Below are 23,142 nucleotides of genomic sequence, written 5' to 3' on the forward strand. Positions count from 1 at the left end.
CCTCTTCCGGGAAGGAGGAGGAAGTGACTCGGCCAACATGGCTGCCGCTTCGGCGTTCTCCGTCCCGCAGCCTCGAGCGCCCCCTCTGCTGCCTTGGAGGACTAATTGCTGCGTCGCATCGAGACTCGGCGTCCTGAGAAGCCGCCCGAAGAGGGACTTGGGTGTTGCTCCCCCCCCCTCTCGAATTAACCGCGAGAGATCCTCAGGCTTCGTTTTCCTCCGAAGTTCTCCCGGGGTTTCGTTGGCCGCTGGGTTGGGAACGGGAAGAAACCTGGTAGTCTGTACTCGGGTGGCTTCTGGCAGGAACAAAGCAGCAACTCCGAGAAAACGGGAAACTCTTCTGCCACCACTTGCTGGGACTTCTTGTGCTGGGATGAAAATTGCAATAGATGGGCAACAGTGGCTCTCCGTATGTTTTTGAAGTGAGTGCCCATGATCCTGCACTATAGTCTATGCTGGCAAGGGCTGATGGGAGTTACTATCCACAGCCTCTGGAAGGCCACATATGCTCCACCCTTGACCTTTAGAAACACTATGTTCTAAAAACCAATCTTTGATGCAAGCTTAAGGGCCATATAGGTACTGTATGTACCACACATCAGCTGTTTCATCTGTGGCAGCCAAGTATCATACCTTGCAGAGGACAATTCTCTACAGTCTGAAGTTCCTTTGTAAAGGAGTGTCCACAGTAGAGCCAGGTTAAAATTACGCTGTAAGGAGAAGAAGTAACCAAAACTTTGCAGTTGCTGATCAGCAGTATTGCTTGGGCCCTACAAATTGGCCAGGTCCTCATATGGTGGCATGCAATGCATTTCTATTTAAATGAGGGTTGTTTTTTTTTCCAGTCTCCAGATGCAAATTTGCACATGCATATATTATGAAAATCAGATTCTGTCTATGATGAAGTGTTTATTCTCTCTCTCTCTCTCTCTCTCTCTCTCTCTCTCTCTCTTTCTTGGATGATTTGTAAGTGGCACCTTAATATCCCTCTCTGGGAGAGAGTAGGGAATTGCTAGGTCCACACAATCTCTTCACTTTCTTTAATAACGAAGGAATAAAATTGCTTTTCTTTTTGTGTTAGTAATTGCAGGGAAAGAGTGATTTATATGAGATGTGGGAAAATGTAATGTACCTTGTGGAGGGTGGCTGTGGTAGTGGGGTATTACAGCATCTGTGGGAGCAATACAGAAAGAGCCTTGGAGAGCAGTGAACCCCTGGTCACAATGAGCTAAAGTATTGTGAAAATCTTTTGTGGACATAGTTCATTTAATCAAATTCATACGAAAACTGTTGTGTTGTTGCAGTAGTAAGGGTTTATAATTGATGAAATAAGAAATCCTTTCTTTACCTAAAACATCTTCTGTCAAGTGGGATTCTCTTCAGTTATAATGAAGAACAGTTTTTATAGATAGCTTGGAGATGTCATCTAGTGCAGAAAATGTGGTATCTCCCAATTCTTGGTAGGCATGGTCTGATTTTTAATTATAGCATCAATTTGGAGCCAAAATGCACAGGCTTCAGATTTGTTCCTGGGCCTAATTCATGCTCCAATCCAGCTCTTTCATTAAACCATTAGGCTCCGGATCATCTCAGGTAACAACTCCCCTTGTATAAACTTTTTTGGCCCCTCTCAATAGCAGTATTGTTTCTGATTTTTATTTGTAGCTCCTTTCATTGTCTGGAAACTGGCAAGGTTTCAGGATGAGTTGCTGTGCCTGCTGATCTTATGCAATTCTGCCACACGCACTAAACATTTATAAGCCTTTGCTGACATCTCATTGTAGCTAAGGGGGCAGGGCATCCAGAACTTTGGCAAATGGAGCTGTGTGAAACTCTGCTGTGGCTCTGAGACATGATCTAAGTCTTGGAGCTGAGGCTGCCTGCGCCAATGAGATGGGTTATGGGGCAACTGTGAGACAGCTGGAGGATAAGGAGGAGAGACCCCAGCCAGCACCAGAGCCGAAGGCAGAAGCTCGGCAAGGGACAGAAATAGAGGAGCTGACTAAAGAGATACAGGGTGTAAAAATGGGAGAGGTTCAGGAGGAAAAGGTGGGAAAGGAGAGGAAAAAGAGGGTGGAGTTTGAGGCAGGAATGGGGGAGGTAAAAAGGAAAGAGAGTCAATTACCTCCCAGTTGGGAATGGATGTGGATGGAGAATCCCTGGACAAGATTATGGGAGAGGCTAAGAGTGCCTAAGGAGGAGGCAGATTACAGGAGGAGGAGAGAAATTCCCCCCTGGACCCTCTTATTGGGGAGGAGGTTAAAAGAAGAGAAAGAAAGAGTTGAGAGAGAAAGGAGAGAAGGGCTAGAATGGAGAATAAGAGAGATGAGGAAGAAGAACTACAGGGAGGACCCTGGGAGGATCGAGACCCCGAGAGACGAACCCTGTGGAATGGCGATTGGAATGACGGGACCGTGCCCTTGCTGGAAGGTTCGACGGGGCAGACCATGAGAGACTGGGTCCCCACTGATTTACCGAGACCATGGAACAATAGTTATGGTAACCCATTCCTGTTTGAAGATTGGAGACCCCTTCCGGACCCATTGGCAGAAGGAGAAAAGATTCATAAACATGTTGCAGACACTTGTTTATTGTTAAATGCATCAATAGATCTTTCACCTGTTTTGAAGCAACAAAAATCTACTGATTTCTTTGAACCGAAAGAGGGGCCCAAGGTTGAACCCTCACAGCAACCCCCTCCATTAGCAACCAGATGTGTTGAACGTACAGCACTGGAGCTGCAGACATGAAATCTCACGGAGGAAGGTGTTCCCTCTGTATCACTATGCGCCACTTATTCTTGCTACTCTTACATATGTGCCAATATGAAAAAGTTCTCCAAAATTGCAACTACAATTGAAGGTATAAATACAGTAAGGTTGAGTGACATTGGAGAAGTTACTCTAGTCTTGAAAGAGACATTAGGTAAAATCCTAATGTCTCTTTCAAACATTAAGTAATATTGTGCAGCTCCATGTGCTCAAGAGCAATCCCACCAGCAGCAGCAGTGGCAAATCACCACCAATTAAATGCTTCCCTTGGCCATTTTGGGGTGCATGTAACTTTGTTGCATTGTGTATGAGTCATGTGCCCCCTGAAATTGCCTTTACTTAGTGGGATTTGCCTTTAACCAGCAGCAATTTGCTGGTTTTGGTGCAAGCAGCCTCCCCATTGTGCACACAGGGCTGCACAAAAGGTTTTTAGCCATGGAAACTGGTATTTTAATGAGTATTCTCTAAAAGAAATACTGTATAAAGTACAATATCAAATGTGAATAGTTCTGTACATTGAAAGGATAGCTTTCCCATGATAATTTGTCATCTATGAAGCAGCTTATACCATTGGATGTTTTAATTTTGTTTTTGTTTGGTGTGTGCTTTCTTTAATCAAATAAGATAAAGCAAATAATAAAGATAGCTTGATTATTCATGGAGATGATATTAAAATCATTTTGCTATGGCCATTTATTCTCAAAATACTTCATAGGAGGTGAAAAGGGAGCACATGCTCCAGTACATTTTTGTGGCTATTGCTGTTAGTAAAAAAGAAGATGTGGTATTTTATTCTAGCAAGTTGTACTTTGCAAGCTGCACTGCCACTAGGAAAATGTGTAGCACATGCACCATTGCAAAAGGCAGAAGTTAAAGTGCAACAGGCTTGTGGACTGACTTAGAACTTGTTTATGTACAAAGTTGTAGTGAAATTGTTCATGACCATACAAGCACAGGACTGTTAGATAATGGAAAACATGTTTTACAGAACCTGAGATAGCAAAGCAAAGTGTGCTGCTTATATACTGCTCCATAGTGCTTAAAATGCTCTCTAGGTAGTTTTCAATTATGCAGACTACACATTGCCCCCCTCCTGCAGTGAGCTGGGTACAATTTACTTACCTCAGAAGGATGGAAGGCTGAGTGAACCTCGGGCCAGCTACCTGGGATTGAACCTGAGTCATGAGCAGAGTTTTGGCTACAATTTGGCTACAAGTTTAACCACTGCTCCACAAGGCTCTAGGTAGGTGAGGATATCTTGGTGTCAATGATTCTTGGCTGTGGCGATAACAACAATGGCTTCCCCAAGCATCCCTGGGTAACCATAATTGTGTTGCCATCAGACAAAATTGACAGAGACGAGTAGCTTGCTGAGGAACAGGTGGGCAGGAAAAGTTTACCATTGAAGGGGAAGACTGAGGGACTGTGACTTGGACCTCCTTCAAGTCAAGGACAGGGTTGTAGTGTTGTATGAACAAGTGTTGTAGAAGTCCTATGTGAAAAACAGAAGACTGCAACAGTGGGTTCCATGACGTTTGATGGTAGATGGTGTAATAGCATTGGGATATGCAGTGACAGGGAATTTTGTATGCTGTGGTTTGCTCCCTGGAGCAGTTGATAAAGATCAGGCTAAAATGCTCTGTTTTACCTGAAAATAAGACCTAACTTGAAAATAAGCCTTAGTATGATTTTTCAGGATGCTTGTAATATAAGCCCTACCCCAAAAGTAAGCCCTAGTTAAGTGAAACTGTGCCTTCCACCATTGTGCAGCATCCAGAAGATGACATGACTGTATTTGAATAAATGTAAATTGTTGTAATTAAAAAAAATCCCCTGTAAATAATGCATTTTGGAGCAATTAGGAGTAAAGTGGGCTTAATCCGTGTTGACGCAGGGGGGCCAGGGTCCTCAGGAAGTGATAGGATGATATTGATATGGTACTAAAGATTAGATTTGCTAGCAGCAACGATCAACTACAGTGGTGCCTCGACTTACGAACTTAATTGGTATTGGAATGGTGTTCGTAAGTCGAAATGTTTGTAAGTCAAAGCACCATTTCCCATAGGAATGCATTGAAAACCGATTAATCCGTTCCGGCTGAAGAAAAAAATCACCACCACCCCCCAAAAAAAGAGAACACAGCAGGCCCAGTCGGAAGGTGCTCTGTTGCTGAGGTTTAAGAAGAAAAAAACCTCAAAAAAAACCAGTAAAGCCACCAACAACACAGCACAGAAACATACTTACCCCAGCCAAAACACACCCAGTTTTTTTAAAAGGAGAAAACAGCAGCTTACCTCCCTGCAAACACACACATACGACAACGATGCATTCTCTTAACTGCTGAAAGTGAAAGAGCTACAGTACAAAGCAGCCTCGTCACCACCTAGTTAGAAATCTGAATTGCCCACCTTTTTTCCCTGCCTGTTTCTGTTCGTAAGTGGAAGCTCCATCCGCAAGTCGAAGCAAAGCGTTGCGACCGGAGCTGTTCCTAAGTCAAAATGTTCATAAGTAGAGGCGTTCATAAGTTGAGGCACCACTGTAATTGCTAATGTACAGAAAAATGATGATGCCTTGTTTCCATGAGTATGCTGCCATAGGCTCTACACTCTCAGTGCTGTGGAGCGGCTAAGGGGAGAAAGCTTATACAGTATTGGTAGCTGTTGTTGCCGAGGTTAAAGTGATGATACAGGTGAGTAGTATATAAAAGCCAGTGTGCTTCACATTAAATGTGGAGAACCAGTAATCTTCCTTTAAGAGGGGAAGAAGATTAGTGATAGTCATCATTTAGAAGTGCTTTGTGGCTACACGTTTGTTCACCTTTCACAGTCTGAGAATTGGAGACCCCCATCCCATTTCTGTACCGTATAGGGCCAAGAGTAGCAACTGATAGTGTGTGAGTAGGAGGCACCCATTTGATAGCTGCTTTAAAGGGTGGTCATACCTTGTGACAGAAGTATGGCGGGATGGGGAATGGTGATCCAATTCTATCCTACTGTTTTACTGAATGATTTTTTTTTTTTTTTTAAAACACCCATTGATGATTCTGCAGGCATTTAGATAGTAGTTGAGCCTAGTACTGAAGATGGGCTTATTGGTGTTGAGTGATGTAACAACAGGGTTGAGAGTACCTGTAGATTATTGCTTTGAACCACCATGGCTCTTTGTCAGCAGGCTCTTCTCAGTGATACGACACTTGAAGGCATTTGGGATGAGCATCCGAAGTGGGAAGTGTAATCTTTCAGTGATGTAGGAGCGGATCTAGGGAGTAAAACTTGATGTGGACAGAAGCTGCAGTGGATCCAAGTTGTGTGTATTCAATTCATAATCGAAAATTGAGTGGCGAGATAGGACAATCTAAGTAAGTTCATCTCTCTTTGGAGTGTGATGCACACTAGCGACAGACGGAAGTAGCATAACCAACTGCTACTTCAGTAATGAAGGTTCATAGCGATGGTTGGAGGGTAGAAGAGCAAAATATACTGGTATCATAATTGGTAGCACAGCATATGTTCACATTTGTGAATATGAATGCAAATATGGAGTATAGTAATTCTAAACAAATACAAAATTCATCAATGACTTAAACTTTGTCCTCTGATATTTTCTTTCCAACCATTTATCTATATTCTAAATAACAAGCACATACATAAGTAACCACCAGGTAGGTTTCTATCTTTATATGTGCAGATTAAGTAGCTAGAAGGGCAGCCTTTCTATAACCCACATTCCTACTGCATGTTTATGAAAATGTGAAGATGTGGGTTTTTTGTACAAAATATACATTTCAGCCACTCCAAAGGGTGCCCTGTAAATCACTGGAGGACAGATTTCAGGTTCAAAGGATCTACGGTGCTTCTCCCATCATCCAACTAGCGCAAACAGAACGTATTCAGATTTAAACACTTCTGAGGTCAGCAGTTTGAGTACCATACCTAAATAGAGCTCCCTGCTTGTCCACAGAAAAATCTACACCTTGTTATCCTAACCTTTATTCCAGCAGCATAATTAGGGAGGAAAGTCATTTTGGTGCTCTTGTATATGAAAAACAGTCAGAAGTCTTTGCTGATCTGCTGTAGATCCACACGTATCACCCTTGCCTTAGAGCTCTTAATCATAGTCTGTTAATTCTCCATTCTTCAGAAAGAAATGCATGGTGAAGACAAAATTATTTGACAAACCTCTGAAATTGTCAGGTGAAATAAGTAAATATTAAATATTTTATTTCATATGGCCCTCCAGACTGTTACAGTGGTTCATATAGATTAGAAAATCAAAATAAAGGTGACAATGAACTTACTGTTAACATGTACACAACTATAACAACAACAAAAAACCCCATGGACATTACATGGTTCAAAACACTTTTATAATAATCATAATTCCATGTTTATAAAACAGTAATCATGCTAGGTAAAGTGCTGCAAAATACTTAAAATGATTTGAGACTTTTGTAAAAGATTCCAGTTTCTGGTTATCTGAATTGATAAAGAGCTGCACTGATTTTCTTATAAAACGAGATCTTTAAAGCTGTATGCATGTGTATAGCTACACTGCTGTTAACCTAAAACCACATATAATGATCAAAATTTATTTTGTTTATACTGCATAAATTGCAATCTACTTCTGCTTTATAGATTTTTTTTGGTTTGTATGTATTCCAAAAAGGTGTCTGTATAAAGATTGATATTTGATAATTTATAATTTGTTAATTCTGATCCCATCTTCAAATACGATTCCAACACAAGCAAAAAGCATTCTTCCACTGAAATCAATACAGAAAGGGGCTTCATGTGTCCTTTTTAATTTAATGCTTCTGCTAAATATGGCAGTTAAGTTTCACCCCACAACAAAGCAACACCCATTAAGACTGAACAGAGAATTTTAGGAACTGTTCTTCCTATTCTAGTTGCGTATTATGGCTGCCTTGAACATTTCCCAGAGTCTGTTTTCTATTAACAAAACACTTATCTATAATCCAGTTTAGTTTTTCCTTCTTTGAGCTGCCTTTCCCCGCTTCTCTCTCTTTTTAAAAACTGATCTTTAGGAAATTTGAAGGGACCCCACCCCATGCTGCATTTGCTCAGTTTTCAAAAGCATATCTTGGCTGGAATTTACAGCACATTCTATCCAAAGGGCTCTTGGGCGGGTGGTCGAATGGTGGAAAGTGCTAGCAAGCTTTGAGGAGAGCTGATATTAGTTTGTGTCCTGCAGACATTCATCCATTCTGAAGTGTTGGGGTGTCCAAGCACTAAGAGGTGATGAGGATCAGCCCTAGCTAGCAGTGAGAGATCACAGGAATTGTAATCCAACTGCACGTGGAGAGTGGCCCATTCCCAATCCCTGCAACAGAGCTACCTATGGTCAACAGAGCTACCTATGTGAACTTCTGGCACCAGGTATGCTAGCATAAAATATCCATAGATACACAACCTTGGCTTCAACATGATAGGTAAGATACTATTAGAGGTATTAGTTTCCAGTGAAGTGGATGGCAACTCCCACCACTTGTATGAGTATCAAGGCAGTCACCATACACCTGTTTATAGTATAGTCGAACACTAGACACCCAAGCAAGTGTTTTACATCACTTTCAAAGTTATGTTTGGTAAAGTGTTCATGGGATATTGCAGGAGGGAGTAAAACTAAGACAGAAGATTCAAACAGCATTGTTGTACTAGTCTATAATCACAGTCTGTGTTGCTGTTATTTAACGCTTGCACTAAAAGCTGTGCATTCAAATCCAGTTATACTCCTGTTGACTTCTAAGCAGCTCTTACATTTTACTGCCACTTACTTTCAAGGATGTATGCTTAGGATTTTAGCAGTTTCTTTTCTCAGAGAAATGTTGTGCATACCAAGACACTTCTTAACATGTACACTTAAAAGTTCTGCCTTAGGATGTATCCAAAGGCTTTGCACACCTATAATGTATTGTTGTCTTCAGCCTTATTATTTGTGGAAAGAACAAAAGAATGACAGTGGGGGGGGCATGGGAGAATTACAAGGGGATCCTAGAACTTGTAAACTTCTGTGAATAAAATAGGACTCTTATTTGACAAAGTTTTACCTGGAAGTACCCTTGATCTTTCATTAAGTCTTTGTGAGAGTTTGGGAACTAGTATTTAGAGTTTGGAGTTACAGGATCACTCATGGTACTGAACTGGAGGGATTTAAGTACTACTATAGTGAATATCATATTGATGCTTTTGTCATGCCTAGACCTGAGCTCCAAAAATTTCCCCTCCAGCAACTCAAGAATAATGGAGAATAAGATATGAAAAGTAACCAAGGAGGTGAAAACCTCTTGCTGCCAAAGGTACTTATGATTCACTGCATTAGAGCTGATGTCTTATGGTAATATTATTCTTAACTTTTATCTGCAGATAACTAGAATGTTCATGGAACTAATAACTTGGAACTTCATGCAGTTTAGTTATTAATGAATTATTCTGCAGTAAAGCTGGGAAGGCATTTACGGAAATGTTATTATGTTAAGTACACAACAGACACTGCTTGTTTCTATTCTGTGGAATGAAAGAAAGTTAATACAATGAACTTCTGCTGGGGAGGTCTGAACCTGTTTCTCATCCTTCAGACAGAGATCTTGAAATCTGAAATATTTATCAGTCCCAACTGGATGTGGGCAAAGAATCTGGAATATTTTCCAAATTTTCACAACCAAATAGATTCTACAGTAGAGGCACTATGAAAAGTAGAAATCAGCATCTGTGTTTTATACTCCATATTAAGAAATATAATGTGAAACCAAAGACCCACAGAAATTATTCTGCTTTTAAATAGCAGCCTGCTACAGTATGTGACACAAGAAACTGCTTTTAAAACAGAAGGGAATTCAAAGACAGTTTGTGCTTGTGTAGCTGTTCAAAGCGGAAAAAGGAAAAAAGTCTAAAGCAGTACATGCTGCAAGTTTATGATCCCAGCCCGCAGGTAGAGAAACTTCCAAAAATCCAACTGAGCACCTATTTTGCTCTGTTCTGGGGAATCAGTGCAACTATGCAATTTTTTCCAGGACTTGGCGGGGTGTTATTTTATTATATTAAGAATAGCTTTTCAAAAATCCTGATACCAGAAATAGAAGTCTTTACAAGAAGTCTAAAATAGGCCCTCCAGCTGATTTCACCGAGAGAACATCATTCTCTAGAAAAGTACTACTGTATCTGTTATTTGGAAATCCCTGCCACATTTCTATAAACAAAATAATAAAATGCACATAGTTCCAATTTACAACACAACAGAGATGAGCTAGGAAGATGCCCTGCCAGTTTACTTAGAAATCTTCCACAAACCTCTTCCTCCCTTCTCTTAAAGTAACCTCAACTTTTTAATATTGCAAATTAATGTGTACATATTCAGAAGGAAACCTGACTGAATTCAGTGGGACTCACTCCTGAGTAAATGTGTTTAGAGTCACAGACATTATAATGGATAACATCTCATTATTTCTTTAATGGATAGCTCCTAAACCAACTTTACTGATCGTAATTGATTTTATTGATTTTTAAATAATTTTGTGTTTTAATATTACAGGATGTTTGTAAGGTTTTTTAAAGTTTATGTTTGTGTTTTCATCTCTTCCTTTTAAAGTTAATTTTCTGGCGAGCTGGCCCAGTTTTATTAGAATAGTGAGTTATATGTAATATGATGATTTCTTATCTTAACCTTGGGAGAAAAAACATGTTTAAGAAGTACACACCACCATCAGTTTCTTTTTAACATACCTCCATTTGAGAAACAGGAGATGCATTCTGTATAGTGAAACTATTTTCCTATTCCTTTATTTATTCTTCATTTTTTTTAAAAAAAATAGGGAAGTTACCTAATGCAATTAAAGCTAAAAGCAAATAAAAACCTAACTAAACTAGTACTGTACGTACATTATTTGTGTGGCCTCATTTCATTGGTAGTAATGGTTAAAATCTTGCATTAAACTTTGCTGATTTAGGCCACAGTCCTGAACACTTTTCCTAATGGGGCAGCCCTACTGAAAATAGTGCTATGACACAAACAAGCTTAGGATCATGCTGATGTCTCCTGTCTTTTGTAGAGAATCAATACATCCACGTGATTCTAGCCTAATGAATGAAGGCATCAGCTTGACCAACAGAAAACATAAGCATGAGAGTGATAAAAGGACAGTAACACTCAAGTATCTGTACTGTTTTTTTTTTTTTTTTTTTTTTTTTTTTTTTTTTTTTGCTCTCTGGGTATGGAGGCAGACAGAAGATGGGGATAGTTGCTCAAGCTACCTCAGACTAATAGCTGACATTGGGGTCTGTTGTTATTATGTGTTCTCAAGTCCTTTCTGACTTACGGAGACCTGATGAATTAGTGACCTTTAAAATTGGGGTCTCATTAAGCATATTGAGCAAGCCAAGAGTGAGGCAGAAAACTGAACTTCTGGCATAATGGTTCTGAATTCAGCATACTGTAGATTAATATTCATTATACAGCTTGCTTTGCGAAACAGCAGATATGGAGGAAACACTAAACTGGGCTTATACTTTTGAAGGGTCACTCAAGAAGCATCTTTATCTGTTAAAACACTAGTAAAATATCCAAAAGTTTGAGATACGTTGAAATGGATGATATGGTCCCTCAGTTGGCTGACTCGTTGTACCATGCTTTCAAAACCAGTGGCATTTTTTCTGTAAACTTTGGGTTACCTTGATAAGGCACTGCCTGTTACCATCCATTTAAAAAGGTAAATCACAAAGCTTAGAAGTTACTTTTTTAAGATGACCCAAAGTCAGCCACACAATATGTATAATGTTAAAACTAGGAGTGCTTTTTATGGCAATATTTTTATTTATATGCCCCGCATATTCTGTATTTTCCCCCCAGCAGTAACTTTTGCAGAACTAAACACAGCAACTCCACCTGTACTGTCTTTGATGCAATCACATGTTTGGTGTTGTAGGCCAAAATAACACAGAATGGATAGAACTGGAGGTAAAGAGATTGTCAATCCAATTTCAACATTGAATTTTTCCCTATCTCCCTGTCCCCCCCCCAACCCAAACTCAACCCCACACTACATATGCATATACCACACATGAACAGCATATATCTTCTCATTTGTTTGCCTTGCTGAATAGGCCTAGTACAAGGTAGCAGATGGAACATGAAAGCACAACATCAAGCTGTTCTGCCACGTTCCAAGTCCTATAAGGATTGCCATGATTTGAAAGTGCATCACCTTGTCCTCCATAAAAATATCTGAGACTTCAGACAACTACTGCAGACACAGAATGGCAATTCAATTAGAAGAAGAAGTCTGGATTCCTACATTAGACATTATATTTGCAAAAAGGGTTCCAATATTGTTTACTCTGGAGGTTTAGCTATTCTCTGCTACATAGGAATATGGATGGCTTCTTGTTTCCTATTGATATCACCTCTCCCTGAAGCATTGTTGCCCAAATGCTTAAAAAGTAAGAGTAAACAGGCTGGAGGTGAAGAGGTTTTGGTTAAAGCCAAAAAGGAGCTACATTTGGCAATTTTTTTGCCTCTTCCAATTCATTGGAGACACAACAGGTGGATAGGGTTTTTGTCCATTTCTATGGCGTTACTATCAGAAACAAAACTACCAGCATCAACTGATCTATAACAAGTTAGTTCACTCTGCATGAAGGACATTACAGCACATCTAAAATAACAGATGAGGCTTACAGCTCATCTTTTTCTTTCTTTTTCTTTTTTGCATTTCATGTTGTCTGTATTTTGTTTTTGCTATATACTGTCGAACAGCTTCAATTTCCAAATTAATGGCCCCCGAGCAAATTTGAGAGAAAGCCCGATGACTTCTTCTTTTCTTGTGGCGCTTCCTCTTGGCCTTTGGTTAGCCCCAGTTCACTTTCCATCTGCTCAAGCTCCGACTGGTCAAGCAGTTCAAAATCATCTCCTTCCTCTGTGTCTGTCTCTTCACTTACGTTGGGGTCTGCTTGCAGGGATTGTAACTGGTCTCTGACAGCTGCCGATACTACAGATGTAACAACATCGCTGGCAATGGCTCTCACTAAGTTGAAACCCTGGTCGTTCATCAAAGGCAAAGAGAAGCCTGCTGCAGAGTGCCCCTCCTTCTCTGGCCTGGTACACCGGTCCGATGAGGACAGGAGATGCTCCTTTTTTCTCTGCTGATGGACAGGCAGGCCAATGCTTAATTCATCCTCATCGTTTGTCAAAGCACCATTTTCCACAGATGGAAATTCTGCAAGATCTCTTGCAAAAGCCTCTTCATGATCACTCGGGCGATCAAAATCTATGAAAATGAAGAGATACAAAGATGATATGGATGACAAGCCCCACTGCCTACAACCTTGTTTCTATGAAATGATGCAGCAAAATTTGCTACAGACTGAATATAACACTACATAAAAGCCATGTTCAGTATTAGCAACATTCAAAACTTCACATTTCAGCCTGTAGGTCAGAACAGAACAAAAAAGCAGAACTGGTGGGACATGTCAGCTTTCATTACCAGTGTCATGACCAATGGCCACCTATTTAATATACACAAACAGCTAATATATTACAAATTCAATTTATTTTAAAATATTTATTCTCTCTCTCTCTCTCTCTCTCTCTCTCTCTCTCTCTCTCTCTCTCTCTCTCTCACACACACACACACACACACACACACACACACACACACACACACACACACACACACACACACACACACACACACACACACACACACACGTAAGTTTCCTAGGGCTCTCAGATGTGCACCTGCTTTGCTTTTGGGATTCTGAAATACCATGTATCCTCAGACTATTCTTTCCATAGGTACATGCATACATAACCGCTGTTCTGTATTTAATTTTCATGCATATGAGAGGCTTTCAAGTGATCATCAAGAGGATACGGTTATCATAATTTGAAAAGCAAACATGTCCGAACAAGTATTTTGGAAGGTGCAGGAGGATGATAATTTAAATTAAATATTGTTCTATTCACCCTCCACATATCTAGGAGGAGGAGGGCTGCCCTTTCCATATCTATAGCTTCTTTACAAAAACATATATATGAGGAGAGCCTCTCCCCCCCAAGTTTAAATGCTGAATAAAATTCAGAGAATGAAGGAAGTCAGATTATAAATTGCTTTGTTGTGTGAAAAGATCCAGCCAATTGTGGCCAGTATCCAATGGGCTGGTTCCACTGATGGAACTGCTTCTGCAAGCAAGTACTAGGAGAAGCACGTTCTATGCGTACCCCCAAAGCCTGCTCCAGAACACTGGGAAATCTGCTAGAGCCAGTTTTTGGGCAGTGTGGAAGGTTAGGGAAAAGAGGGAAGAACAACTACCATGCTTGCTGTTGAGTGCTAATGGGACACTGGACGTAGGCTCTTCCAAAACCCTGGAAAACAGGAAAGAAGTGGTACATACCATCTGAAGTATCTGTCTGTGGAGTGTTTCCCTCAGATAGATTGAAAGTCCCATTATCAGTCCATGATACCTCTGATATATCTGTATCTGATACAGACAGCTCTTTGGCCACAACTGCAGGGCTAACCTGGATTTGAAAAAAACAAAAGGATGTCAAACGAAGCATTCTTAGATTCTAGTAAAAACTGAGCACCTACATTTTGAACGCTGGGAAACCGTCTCTTGACATGCTCCTAAAATGTGAACTTCTAACTTCAGTTACAACAAGCAAAAACAAAACCTGCCTCAGCACAGAAACAAAGTTGCTTCAGTGTATCTGAACACTGTCTTTTCCCATCACATTATATTGTGTAGCCTTGCTTGCCACAGTAAAGCAACATAATTGCCATTTTTGATGACACAGCTACATTCTAAATGTTTCTTAGACAAATAATTATTTCTGCAATTAGAGCAATGATTAAAAGATTAGGATGGCAAAACATGAGGCAATATGGGGAAAGGAAAGCATCATTTGGGGGAGTGATTTGTCTCCTGCACATAAACAAGTGTTTCAACATATCTTCAACACAATGTCTCCTGGTAGTAATAAAGCAGAGCTTGGAATTATATGTCTTAAAAGTTACATGTTGAATTATTCATTATTTCTTGCCAGACAGACCACCATTATGCTTATCATTGCTGTAACTTATAACTGCACAAACAGTTTTTCTGTGTTCTGTATCATGTTATCAGCAAATCATAACAATACAATTTAATCCTCTCTAGTTTCGTCCAGTGGCCAATTTTGATGTTGAACTTTGGAAACATTTATAAAAATACTATTTCTTTGTCTGCTAGGATTTAGGAGAGAATGGCATAAAGCTTGGACATTTCCTGTCAAAATGCCTCAAAATTGTCTTTTAAAGTAACTTTTGAAAATAACTAGGTGCTACTAATTAAAGCTATCTTAGTTTTACTCATTATGCCAAAAAGTAACTTTGTAACTGCTAGCTATATTACTTGTTGTCCAAAATGTAACTAGTTACAGGTAAACGTGTCACTTGTAAGTAGTAAACTTCCAAGCTTTGTAATAAAATAATGAGTAAATGTGTAATAATAAATTCAATTATAAATCATGAGGATGTTAAGATATACAGAGTGTGTGCTAGTTTAAATCCTACACGTACCAGCTTACCTGGCTCATGCAGCACTCTTGCATGCTGTCTGGATATTTCACTTTTTGTTTGTGTAAGCTGAAACCACATGGCATTTGTCTGATCCATGCAACATGTACACAATGAGACTAAAGTATAGATGTTGCATTGATCAGGGCTGTGGACATTGGCTCCTGTGGGCAATCTGAGCAGAACACGTCATCATCATCATCTTAAAATTGCAAAGCTGGAAGGGACCCTATGAACCATTGAGCCCAACCCCAGTTAAGGATGCACCGTGGGGAATAGAATTCCCAACCTCTGTGTCTTCAGCCAGTTAACAAAATCACTGAGCTATCCATGAACCAGGTGCCACAGGGACAGAATATGCTGTCTTGATCCTCCACTGTGTGTATCCTCTGAATGCATATAAAGGACTTCTCACAGCAATTGAGAACTCAGGATGTTGAAAGAAATACACACTTCCCTTCAATATAGATAACAGAACCAGTAGACGTGCACTTGATCTCCCCTGCACTCCCCTCATGCACCTCAAAAAAAGTGTTGCAGAGGTCTACAAAATCTTCCAGAGCTTGTTTTTCAGCAGTTCTAAGGACCGCATAGGAAAAGTGATGGGAAGGGAAGAACTTTCTGTTTAGGCCATTTTAATGTTACCTTACAGTTGCAACGGGACAATTACATCCCAGATACATTCAAGACAACTGCATGAATCCGAACCTTGTTTTAATTTCTTGATGAGACTGTGAAGTTGTGACTTGTATTTTCAGAGGCTGAAACTGGCTGCAGAGACGCCTGCAGATATCATAGGACAACGGTTTCAAACCAAATAGCAGGTTTAGAGAAAAGATTGCTGAAATCCTGTTGCTTGGCATAAGACAATCCTTGCCACAAGGTGTATGTACATGCTGGCTTAGTGTGTGTGCACTCTCCCCCCCCCCCACAAGAATCACAGCAGGGACTTTTTATTTGCCTGTTAGGAACAGACTGAAAGTTACAAATTTTCTTATGCCAAGCAACAGGATTTCAGCCAATGTCTCAAGTACAGTGGGGTCTTGACTTGAGAACTTAATCTGTATTGGAAGGTGGTTCTCAAGTCAAAAAGTTCTCAGGTCAAATCTGCATTTCCCATAGGAATGCATTGAAAACCATTTGATCCGTATCTGCTCTTTTCTGTCCATAGAAACTAATGGGAAGCTGCTATTCCGCCTTCGATCATTAGAGGGGGATATTTTGTTTCTTTTTTTCTTAGGTCAAGAAAGGTTCAGGGAAGGCAGGGAAAATACAGTCCAGGCAGTACAGTACCAGGCAGTCTGAAGACTGTCTCCCAATCCACTCTCTAAACGCTGGGAGGAGTGAGGAAGCAGACAGGCACCCTTTTCACTGGCCAACAGTTAACTGAAAGTTCAAATTTTGCACTTTCCCTGCCTCCCACGTGGTTTTTTTTCAGTTCTTAACTCAAATCTAAGTATGTAAGTCAAGTCAATATTTTCCCATGAGAGCGGTTCTTAAGTCAAAATGTTCTTAACTCAAGCCCTTCTTAAGTCAAGACCCCACTGTAACTGTAGCATGCAATCCAACACGTGCTTTCTCAGAAGTAATTTTCACTGATCTCAATAGGGCTTGCCTCCACGTAAGCATGCATAAACTCAACTGCCAGAAACATTTTGGGGTATAAGTTTACATGGCTGAGCTGGTAGCAAGCAGTTAGGAATCTGACGGGAAGCCCTTGTTAATTGAACACAAGACAACAGTCAAGATCCTGCTCATAGTTTACAAATCCAACCAACCTTAGGACACAGGGCTGATATGTCTAGTTCACTGTTGTCTTCTGCCAGCTTTGCTTTTATCATTTCTGGGGAGGGGAAATTACAGTCAATTAGCTTTTTAATATACTTTATCAGCCACATATAAATACTTCTTTGCCACACCAATAAAAATAAGATTCTACTGCAACTCAGCTAATACCTCCTAGCTATGATTTGTATAAAATCAACACATAAATTTGCAATCTAACCATTTGCTATTTTATTCATATAGCATGTGCACAGTGCATTCCAACAAGTAGTAAAAACATTCACTTTACATGAGACAGAGCCCATATAAAGACTCTAAAGATTTTTGGGAGGAAGATTATGGATGTTTTTACACAGGTGGATGAAGCACAAAAGCAGGATATCTCTTCTGGCTTTCAATATTCATAACAGAAGGCAGCTAGTGTGGTAGAGTGGTTCTAGTGCTGGACTGGGGCTTGGAAGACCTGGATTTAAATCTCCACTCACCCATGAAAGACATGAGTGACCTGGAGACAGCCATATTCCCTTGGCCTAACCTACATCTCAGGGTTGTGAGGATAAAGAAGAGCTGTGTATGCTGTTTTGAGGACATAGCAGAAAAGACAGGATATGCATGCAACAAATAAATATTAAAAATCAGGTTACATGGGGTGAGGAAATATATGTAAGGTGGTTGGTTTTTCTGCTTACCAGCTCTCTCCTTCACTTTCTGGTGGATATAATCCCCAATACCGAGATTTAGTTTCAGCAGAAGAGGCTTAATGTTATTATACACCTTCTGTCCAAATTCATTGCATGTGAAAAGTGGACATAAAAAGGCACACAATACTGTAAAGGAAGTGAGACAGGAAAATATGTAAACATTTCCAGGGATTAGGCAATGTTTGAGCCTTGCCAATGCTGGTACCTTCATTGAAAATATTTCTTAAGACACACTAAACAACTGACATAGAAAAGGACTGACTTTCTACATTGATGCAAGTTAGCTAAGTTGCATAAAGACTAGTTCATGCTCTAATGGGATCTTGTCTATCACAGATGTTTCATTCATTCATTCAATTTATATCCATTGGTGCCAAGCCGCTACTCTAAGAGCTTACAACAAATATTACAGACAGTAAATAAAACTAAAAGCACCAAAAGGAGATTGCAAATTGCACTATGTAGTGTAGAGAGCCAGTAGTGGCTAAGGGAGTACATTATGAACGAGGAAATATCTGGTTCAAAAATATTCTCTATGCCTTCAGAACTGTAAAATATTGGTATAGTGCTTTAATGCTGAGATGGCATGTCTTTCCACTCTGAAGTAAGGAATACCTATTTCATTGGAACTAACTTCCAAGCAAATGTCCACATGACTGCCGCTTAAAACTAAAAGACATATATTAGCACTGTTTTCTAAAGAAAATAAATTCTGCTTTATACTCTCTTCTGTGCAGGTGCTCTAAGCTTAACTGAAACAACTTCAGTTTTCTCCAGTATCCTGCTCCTCTAGCATGTTAACAGCAATCTTTTGCTGTTGGGAGGTAAAACATACTTTTGCCCACTTATTAAGCACTGTGATTTCAACTATGAATGCTTTGTGGAATGCAGTTATTCATGTTACCATGGGTATGCTTGGGACTACAAAACCATGACACCCCATTAGAATTCAAAGGCACTTACACACAAAGTAGGAGAGGACAATTCCAGGAATGTAACTTCCCAAGATTGTGAAGAATGTACACACACTGCAGACCAGGAGACAAAACTGTTCCAAGAAAAAATAGCAATTAGTGTACTAAATGTATCATTTCTGCCAGATTCAGCACCTCCATTAAACTGGTCTTTTATGTGCTCTCCTGGGAGCATAATGATATGTGCTATTTTCCATCAGTACAATAACCAGAAGAGCTGTGAAAATGTTTGTTCTTCTAATGTTTTTTTGTCCTTCTCAAGGAACAAGTTTCTCATGCTGAGGAGGGCAGAGTGGAGATATTTGAAGAAAGCTCCTGCCGGTCAACCCTACCTTTGCGCCATTCCACTGGTAGCTGAAGGGAAGGCTTCAGTAAGATGCCCTGAGGAGACTACTGCTGGCACTCAGAAGCTCTGGTGGCTATAGAGAATAGGCTGCATGGAGGATGGCAGGGGCAGAGCAAGGACGACATGGTCTAAGAAGATAGTGGGAGAAGGTGAGAAGGCCGCCTCAAACATTTAGGCAAGTAGGTCCCCTTGTGCTGGCTATGAGGATGGCAACCATGTTCTTGGTCTGCCCAGGGCTAAAAGAGATATTATAGATGGCATTTTAAAACTGGCAAAAAAAGAGGCAAGAGGCCAATCTTGGATTGATAACACTGGAGCTGATAAGCAAAAATGAAAAGGGAGAAAGTAGCTTGCTGAATAAATAATAGAAATCATGGGTTTGAGAGATATATATTTACATATAAAGTAACATGGGTAATATACTATAAGCAATTCTGGCCAGGTATAAATCTTAATGGTAGACAAGCATATGTAATTTATGAATTCTAGAAATGTTGATGATGAATAATAATATTGGATGCTTTTGTTTCTGAGGCACATATACTGAGATATCAAATATGTGTGAATTACAATAGTGACTATGTTGACAAGATTAGATATATAATATCTTTTTGTCTATAAGAATGGAGATCTTTGATGAATGAACTGGCCTTCTGTAGATTTCATTGGTGGATAAGTAATCTTGAAGATGAAATGAGAAATGTTTATGATGAGAATTGGATAGATGGAAATGCAGGTGAGAGAATTCATAAAATTTATTATAAATTTTGTATGTTAAGACACTTAATTAGATACTCGAAATATGGATATGAAATATGTGTAGATACACATGGATATACTATGATGTAGTATGGGAATAGGGTATAAGATCTGCTGTAGTCAGAATTTATATAATGGATAAGTTGGTATGGTAAATACCTCCCCGCTTATATGTTTTGTCTGTCTTACATGTTCTTGATTGTCTTGTAGGTTTTTGTTGGTTTTGTTGGTTTTGTCTATCTGTCTGTCTGTCTGTCTGTCTGTCTGTATGTATGTATGTATGTATGTATGTTTAAAAAATAATAAAACTTTTTTTAAAAGACATAAAAATCAAAATGATAATCAAATGTGATTCCTGTATTCATATTTTTAGGAAGCAACTTTTCTCACCCTTGCATTGCAAATGCATAATGAAATCTGTCACAATATATTTTGCCATTCTATGGGGCTCAACTATAGGACTAAAAGGTGCACACTGGGACAGTTGTCTGCAATGCTGGAGAAGATATTGAAGCACAACTCAGATGGGCACATAGCCAAAGATAATCCAGGCTTCCAGCAACAATTCCAGCATTTCCACTGTACAGTGTGACTAATTTCACTGCTACCATGAAGTATTCTATTAATTTCCTTAGACCAGGAGTGGGCACGATGTCTAATGTCCTCAGGACATGCCATGGGCTGCACCTCGACTCCAAAATGTGCTTTTAATTCCCCTAGCATGCGAAGTGAACTGCCAGTTTTGGGAAAAAATATTCCAAAATAAGGCTCTATGCTTTGCTTTAGAAAAGAACTGTTACCCCAGAGGTTTTCAAAATTCTCCTAGTTTTGAACTGGGAATTCCCCCCTCCCAAATAACTGATGGAAGTGTAGTACTAAAATGTGTTGCCAGGTCAACATGCACTCTGTAGGCTGCATATTGCTCACCACAATCTTATACTGAAAACCTATACACATATACTTGAAAGTCACACTGAAGTCAGTGCAACTTACTTTTGAGGAATCATGTATAAAATTACTTATCATCCTTCTTTACTGTTCAGCTATTGCCATACTCTTATCAGGAAGTCAATTAACTGAAATGAGATTATTAGCCTCATTTTACCTTGCCAGGATTCTGTTCTTTGAAGTGAGACATTTCTTGAAGAAAGATGGTAAAACTCATCATTGCTTCTTCAAAACACTGGTTCAGCCTAAGCCTGTATTCTGATTTGGAATCAGTGATTTCCCAGCTGAAAGGAACAAACATTAAAGACTCATGAAACAAACAACAGAACAATGCCCTGTGTTTAAATAATCGTGCCTACTTATATCCATTGCTTTCTCAACAAAACCTCATTTGTAGTCATTATAAATCAGTAGCAATTCGCTTGTTCTAAATCGGCTAATTTGCAAGAATAATCCTATGCTTCAATTTTCACACACACATTAATGCTTTACTTTTCACACAAACATCAATTTCAATTACAGTTGAGATGTCATGGGCCAATCAGAAATTAGAGCTGGGAGTTTGAAATACGTACCAGATTTTTTTTTCATCATATAATTTTTTAGCCTCAGTGACTGAAGAGTATCAAACTGCAGAATGAGGAGCTGCAGAAATACTCTGGGAAAGGGCTTTGTATATTTCTATGACTCAGGACTGGCCTTCAGGGCATCAAACTAAGGGGGATGCCAAACTATGCTTAGAGATTTTGTATTTTTAAGTTCAAAGTTTTAAATGTTGCCTGAGAAATACTAACTATACTATAAACAGCTCCCACCAACTGACTTTATAGTATGTTACTTTTTTCAGTTTCCAAATTCCAAAGGTTTTGTTTGTTTTAATCACACATTCCAGGTGTTTATGGTGCAGGTGGCCACCCTAAGGGAGACCAAGAAGTCTATGACTAGGTGCCAGATTTTCTCTCTGTTGGCCACCTCTTTATGGAATGTTCTATCTGTGGAGATGTGCCAGGCTCCTTTCCTCAAAATATTCAGGAAGCACACAAAAACTCTGCTTTTCAGAGATTCATTCAAGGATATCCTCCCCATTATAACTGTTGGTCATTCAGTCTTATTTTGATTATTATATTCTATATCCTTTATCTTGTCCATTGATGCCATCTTGATTTTTTTTTTACATCTGTTGTTTTGTTATATAGAAATGTCTAATTTTATATATTTCTGGTTTGGGTGGGATATGGCTGTTCTTTGTATATTAATTTCACTACTGGAAACCATGCAGAGTATTGGCAAGGCCACTAGATGGTGTGGTATAAAAATAAAATAAATGTTAGCAGAACATGACTTTAATTTGAAGCAACATTACTAGGTTATTTAACTGTGACAAATATTATAACAAGTAGTATAGAAGAAAGCTGTAGGCTTACAGAGTTGGGGAAGGCAATGAAGGTGCTTGTAACTCAGGGTACTCCTTTACTGTAGGACTTCCCTGCTAAGACTACTCCCTACTGCAAGAATGGGAGAGTGAACATCAGGAGCCAAGTCTAGCTTTCCAGAGTCCCTGTCCCCCTAGGATCCCCAGATGGTCACATCCCATTTTCAAGAATACTACCATGTTTTTGTATAGTACCTTTTCCTATTTAAAAAATCTGAAATTTCTTTTCTGAGGCTTAAATGCTTGGAGTAAAAACTTTAGGTTTTTTTAAATCCTATCGTTTTGCCTTTGGTTCCACTTGCCACTGGACTGCAGCCTTTGAGGACAGCTCTGCAACTGAATGAAATCCAGGCTGAAAAAGGTCCCATGTTGTAGTTCTACTGCATCTACTCTCATTTAGCCTCTTGTCAAAAAAGCCAGCACATATTCATCTAGTTCCACCAAGTCTCCCCTGCCCCCCTAAACAAACAAACAAACAAATTAACCAACAAATTTTAAAAATTAGTTCAATTAAACTTGTTGTCTACTTTCAATTATTCTGTCCTCTCACTATTTTATTGGTTATCTGCTTCTTGATCTTCATGACTGTTCACATTCTCTTGCTCACTTCTATCTGGCCATTTCTGAAAAGGCAATCTCTATATTGCCTGCTAGTTCCCTGTAATTTTGATTTTTAAATGATTAATCTGTCTGTCTTTCATCATCCCTCCCTTGAAACATCTTCACCCTTTTCCAAAACCAAGAAACCCCAAAGATAATGCTGATTCTTCTTTCTTAATCATTCTTAGAGTTTTGGAGGCCTTGAGCAGTGTCTCCAATGCTGCTCTCTTTCCTCTACACATTCCCTGGCTTCCA

General features: G+C 39.5%; 1 protein-coding gene across 2 annotated transcripts in view; it reads right to left on the reverse strand.

The window, feature by feature from the left end:
• Positions 1–6,957: 6,957 nt before the first annotated feature.
• The window catches only part of RETREG1 (reticulophagy regulator 1), a 72,646-nt gene continuing 56,461 nt past the window's right edge, over positions 6,958–23,142 (reverse strand). For both annotated transcript variants that reach the window (XM_020781289.3, XM_020781292.3), the window contains 6 exons: positions 21,013–21,139; positions 18,792–18,876; positions 17,817–17,954; positions 17,121–17,185; positions 14,180–14,306; positions 6,958–13,050 (listed from right to left, as the gene is read on the reverse strand). In XM_020781289.3, the coding sequence (XP_020636948.3) occupies positions 12,554–13,050; positions 14,180–14,306; positions 17,121–17,185; positions 17,817–17,954; positions 18,792–18,876; positions 21,013–21,139 (1,039 nt within the window). In that variant the 3' untranslated portion in view covers positions 6,958–12,553. The remainder of the gene's footprint in view (positions 13,051–14,179; positions 14,307–17,120; positions 17,186–17,816; positions 17,955–18,791; positions 18,877–21,012; positions 21,140–23,142) is intronic.

Source organism: Pogona vitticeps, chromosome 4 (assembly GCF_051106095.1).
Source record: "Pogona vitticeps strain Pit_001003342236 chromosome 4, PviZW2.1, whole genome shotgun sequence".
NCBI classification, from domain to species: domain Eukaryota; kingdom Metazoa; phylum Chordata; class Lepidosauria; order Squamata; family Agamidae; genus Pogona; species Pogona vitticeps.